At 39.8% G+C, this 5,961-nt stretch overlaps 1 protein-coding gene across 1 annotated transcript; it reads right to left on the bottom strand.

Annotated features, from left to right (window-relative positions):
- Nucleotides 1-2,078: 2,078 nt before the first annotated feature.
- On the bottom strand, nucleotides 2,079-3,038 carry LOC120519553 (olfactory receptor class A-like protein 1). Its single transcript, XM_039742505.1, has one exon. It carries the CDS (start codon nucleotides 3,036-3,038, stop codon nucleotides 2,079-2,081), a length of 960 nt encoding a protein of 319 aa, XP_039598439.1.
- Between the last annotated feature and the right edge of the window lie 2,923 nt (nucleotides 3,039-5,961).

Raw genomic sequence — 5,961 nt, 5'->3', positions numbered from 1 at the left:
CAGGGAGGACCCAGGAAGCGAACCCGGGTCTCCTAACTGCGAGGCAGCAGCGCTACCACTGCGCCACCGTGGCACCCTGTCCAGACATCACTTGTTATTTTTTGTGCTATTGAATTAAACATATTTGACTTAGTATCATGCTATTGTGGCGCACACACACAAAAAAGTTATGCTATTTGGGAAACAATGGGTTCCTGTTATAGAGTGGGCCATGAAAATGGAGTGTGGAATGGAGCAGTAAACAGTAGGAATGTGTTTTATACTGAAGTGGTTCTGTCAGGGTTGCAGTAAAGGGATGAACTTCTGCCCGCCCCTCAAGATTCAACTTGGACAACGAACTGAAAGCAGTGTACTTTCATTGTTGCTCCACTTTTACCTATTCCTCTGGTTAGTATACAATACATTCAAAGATTTAACCTTTTAACTGAGAGTCAGAATGTTACAGTAGTAACATAAGCACTGCTACAGAGACGCAAACTCGCTAAATGCGGGCGGCAAGCTGCTCAGTTGCAAAGACCGCCTCTGCGCTTCATATAGACGGCGGTGCTGTGGATCACTACCCAGACAAGAGTGTGGCTTTTTAAATAGTTGCTCGGCTCCTAAACACTTGGTACTCTTGTTAAATGTATATTTTGTAAACTGTATTAGGTGTAAATAAGTTATAGAATGGCTGAGATGTTTGTGATGAATGGTTACTGCTGTATTTTGTTATACATGAATGAATATAAAACAGTTAGTTTATGAAAGTATTTGTAATATGATAAGAGTAGCATTGAAGGTTTTTGGGTAATGCTTAATGCTGTTGTTTCATACCTTTAGAAATGTTTTTAAAAAAAGAGTTCTATAATGAATAAACTATTTGTGTCTCTGCATTTGATCTAATACAGGACATTGGTTGCTTTAAATACAGTTTTTCTGTCATCTTTTTCTTTATTACCCTAGCGGCCAGGGATAACTTAAAGTATGCACATGGGTATGTATATGTGATCCTGTTTATTGAGATTCTTGGTGGAAAGAAGAGGGAAGACACCGGAGAATGTGAATATAAAATATTGAAATATATATGCAGGGTTGTCATGACTTTATTGAATGTAAATAAAGAGACGCAACTTAGACAACAGACTGAAAGTGCTGTGCTTTCATTACTGCTCCACTTTACCTGTTCCACAGATACAAGAATTCAGGGCGAAAGATCCGGATTACATTACCATTGAAGGCCATTGGAGTTTAGTTCCAGACCTGGTTAACGTAGCTCATCCTCTGGTGGAGGTGAAGCTCACATACATTTCAGGATTTGCTACTTTGTCATTTTTGTTGCTGTGGCCCACTTGTGGGGCCCTTAACACTATCCTTCATTCCAAATATAAATATAAAGTAGGGTGTTCATATTTTCTAAAAGCATACTTGTGCTTTAGCAACACTTTAATTTAGGTACTGCCAATATGCATCTATTAATCATTTACTTTTAAAGAAGATGTTACATATTTAGTATAAGACCTGTGAATCCTTCATATTAACAAGACATTTTCCCATCATGTCAATATGCGACACTGCACAGAGATGAATACCTGATTTACTGATGTTTTGTAAGTGTTATGAAGACCAATAGAAGCTTTTGTTATGGTCTTTCCTGTTTTCTTGATTTCCCAATAAAAACTTTGAGGAGACACACTCCACAAGTGTTGTGAAACTTCAGATTTTCTATTCTGTCTGCAATGCATCTTTAGGATTGCAATCACCAAGTCTGTCATCATAATTGGAAAGGTGGAGATCGTACTACCTGAAGAAGTCTCAACAAAATCTCTACACATAAGACAAGAAATTACTCTTGTGATCTTTCTTCACTAAAGATATTTATTTAAATACTAAATGAGAGGCAAATGCATGCAGAATTAATGCATGGAAACACGTTTTTTTGCATCAAAGGCACAAATTTCACTGTAATAGTTCCAAATTTTTTTCGTGAAATGAAACACCAGCTTTTGCTGCAAATTTAACAAATTGTTTTGTCATTGCTAATAAAGACGGTCCACTTACTCTAATAATGGTAGTTAGTATTTGAAATAAAGCATATTCCTTTATTTACAGAGAGTGTTCACTGAATGAGTAGTCCTGTCTGGCATGTAGACCTGAAGTTTGGCCTGAACCTTGGGATTAGTGGCGATGATCACAATGGGGCACACTGAACTATATAGCATGGTGAAGTATATTCTAATATCAGTAATGAGAGGTTCCACCCACACACCGGAGATTGAGTACAGCCACATGATGCCATCAATACCAAAAAAGACCACATAGATAGTGACGAGAGTGACCACAGCACGTGATGCTTTCAATTGGGCTCGGGCTCCTAGTTGTGTTCGATCTGATGATCGGATGCTCTTCACCTTCTTGCTGTGACGGTAAAGAAGGAGCAGGATGTACCCACTCATGATGGTCATCAGCACTATAAACACAAGATCTCTCATCATGACCGCTATGCCTGTCCCGAAGAATGCCACGAAAGTGTGCAAGGTGACATAGCAGAACTCAATATTAAATGTATATGGAGGCATAGTGTTGTTGACGAGGCTCGCAACGCCATGGATTGCAATACTGGTGCACGACACAAAATAGAGCATGTACAGAATTATAACTGTATGCATCAGGAATCTTGGAATTTGTAGCTTCAGTGGGTCAAGCTTAGAGGAAGCAGGCGAGATCACCACAGCCTGATATGTACTCAGCAGGCATGTTAAACTGATGGAGAGGCCCCTGAAGGAGCGGAAAGACAAGATGATCAATTTACAACCAAGGTCACTAAACATCAGCTTATAGCCAAATGAGTGCAGTGTCTGGGGAATCCCACGGGTGAAGCCCAGCATCAGGTTAGCAAAGGTGAGGTGACAAAGGATGATATCTGCTGTCAAAAGCTTGCTGTCATTGCGTAAGGCACGTAAGAAGGCGAAGCAGATAGCCAGGTTGGATGGAATGCCAATGAGAGTCAGCAGAAGGAAAGCGTAGGGTCGGATCGCAGCTCTCGTGTCCACAGAGGGCATAGTTAAGTTGAGTTGAGCGGCTGCAAGAACAAGTGGAAAACATCACAGAATTACTTTTAGAATTTACAAAGAGCTGTGTAACTTCCAAATTTGCAATCATGCAGTACATTTACTGATATTCCAGTCTTTATCTTGAGGCTTGTCTGTGCTCATAAGAGATACTTGATATTAAACAACCATTTATCCATTTTCTGTACTTACTTCATCAAATCAGGGTAACCTTTCCCAGAAGCACTGGATGCAAAGAAAAATACAAACTTGAACTGGTCCCCATTAATTGTAGGGTAACCAAATTTGTGCTGACAAATTACCTAACAGAGAACTATGGGAGGAAAAGGGCTTGTCCAGGAGAAAAGCCACATATTTGAGGAGAATGTACAGGATCCACACAAGTTGTTGAACCCATGGCTGTAGGACACCAGCACACCACATTTATACTTCTGAATAAGGGCATCACAATGGCACAGAAGTTAACAAGGGTCGAGTGTCCTGGGTTTTAATCTCATGCCTCAACTCATTTCATTGTCAGTGTTGAGTTTGCACATTCTCTTCTTGTTGGCACTGGTTTCCTCTCCAAGATGTGGAGGTTAGGATTACTAGTAATTCATTATTACTCCAATGTGAGTGTGGACGTGTGAATGTGCCCTGAAATGGACTGTCACCTTGCTGACTTATGCCTAGTACTGATGTGATAGACTTCAACCCCCAGTGACCCTGAAATGGATTGAGTAGGTTTAACAATAGTATGGCACCCGTTTATTCTCCTTTCTTGACTGGTTGCTAGGAAGCTGCAGTCCATACTGGCAGTAAATGGCAGATGCATACTAAAAACATTAAAACAAACTTGGCATCCAAAAACATTCTGAGTATCCATTCATTTGTTACTCCATTTACTGAGCTTGTGGTGTTCATTTCTAGGTTACATGGAGTTTGAGCCTTTCCTAGCAGCACCAAATAAAAGAGTTACATTGGAATAGGATGACAGTTAATCTGATTGCTTCGTGTCCTGTGGTTGAGGGAGTCACTTCACTAAAATGGGAAGAACATGCAAACTGCACACAAATGTGGAGATTAAACCAGGGGTTTATGAGCTCTCACACAGTAAGGTTACTAGATGCACCACCAGACCTCCCCTAAAATGCCAGAAAGGGTAGCTCTGTTCACTGTGGGTTGATGCTATCATAGTGTCCTGAATCATGGACTGCTTAGCTGGTAGTCTATAGTTTGTGAAGCTTAAGAACTGCGTATCGGACAAGGCCATGAGTAGCACAGGGGTGCCACGGGGAACTGGACTGATTCTCTTTCACATCTCAAACTTTAGATGTAAAACTATGTCTCTTTTCTGTATCTGCAGAAATTTTCCCATGACACAGCCATAGTTGGGTGTATCAATGGTGGTCAAGAGAATGAATACAGAACACTAGTGGAGGACTTTGTTGAATGATGCAAACTGAACCAACTACACCTCAACATCAATAAAACAAAGGAACTAATTGTAGACTTCAGAAGAGTCAAGCCCACTATGCCCCTGGTTTTCATTGATGGTGAAGGATGTGAAGGTTTTGAGAATGTATACAATAAGTACCACGGGAGCATCTGAATAACAGGCGTGAGTGGTGTAGCAACAGTAATCCAGGATTACTAAAGAACAAGAAAGCAGTTTATTCATTTTAGGACAGTGAATGAATGGCTGCTGAAAATGAGGCTTTGCAGTCATAAGTGAATAATAAATTAAAAATCCATCATTTCAAGCAGTAATACCAATTAGCAGCACTACTAATATCTTGGTTGTATTTTTAAATCAGTTTAATGGTATATTAATAAAAAGGCATCAATTTCTATCAAAAACATGAACATTTCTGGGTGTGTCCAAACATTTGACAGGTAGTGTATGGATCAGAAATCTGAAGTTCCCTTAAACAGTTCACTTCAGTGCAGAATTCACCTCTGGATGGCATGTCAGTTCAATGCAAAGCAAAGCTGCACTTACTTTCATTTTGTCTTAACAATTCATATTCTATAACACTGACATCTTCGATATGTTTGAATGTTTTTGCAGAACAGCCACTCAGTTCAAGTGCAAATAGTATTTAACCCTGGTTGTGATGCAGATCTGTGATGCAGATTCTCTCTCTTTTTTGTATCTGTCCAACTGACAGACAAAAAATAAAATTAACCTGCAGGTCTTTGAGAGCAAATCAGAGCACACCGATCCCCATAGAACAAGCAAGCGGCACACAGAAAGTGACATGGAGGAAGCTGCATGACTCCTGGGGTGTGTTGCTATTACACACACAACTTGAGTTTACTGCAAAAGGTGCATATTTTTAGGCTTTCCCTATTCTTTTCTAATATGACTAATGCAAAATCTTTGGGTGCCACAGTTAGACATACATGTGTAATTTATGTGGAAACCACATAAATGAATTTCATTGCTTTAAATAACAACACCAAACACAGAATTAATATGTTGGTATTACCTTAGGTTGGCTTAACTCAAAATGTGTGTTTTTTTAAGGCTTTGGATTTCAGGCCCTGAAGCTGTGGGTTCATATCCTGTCACTGACACTGTGTGACCTTGAGCAAGTCACTTCAGCTGCCTGTGCTCCAACTGGGACAACAAAAGAAAGGTAACGAATTGTATCTCAAATGCTGTAATTCACCTTGGATAAGAGCATAGGCCAAGAAGGTCATTTTGGGGAACGTTTTACACAGTGATTTTAAATCTATTCAAATTACAATAAGCATATTTGTTTCTAATACAGTGGACATAACTTTGTTGGATATCATATTTTATGTAATCTAATTGTCACAGAATCACCAATCACATTGGTCCATCACACAGCCACTTTGCCAGGTGGACCAGTAACCCCCCATTTTGAAAAAGGGGTAGAAAATGGCTTGTGCAGAGTGCTATTTTTTG

This window comes from Polypterus senegalus, unplaced genomic scaffold (genome assembly GCF_016835505.1).
Source record: "Polypterus senegalus isolate Bchr_013 unplaced genomic scaffold, ASM1683550v1 scaffold_3171, whole genome shotgun sequence".
In the NCBI taxonomy this organism is placed as follows: domain Eukaryota; kingdom Metazoa; phylum Chordata; class Cladistia; order Polypteriformes; family Polypteridae; genus Polypterus; species Polypterus senegalus.
This window is presented reverse-complemented; position numbering and strand designations above follow the sequence as displayed.

What these genes read in the sequence shown, in the direction of transcription:
- LOC120519553 (XM_039742505.1), bottom strand. Translation starts at nt 3,038, where the DNA reads ATGCCCTCTGTGGACACGAGAGCTGCGATCCGACCCTACGCTTTCCTT.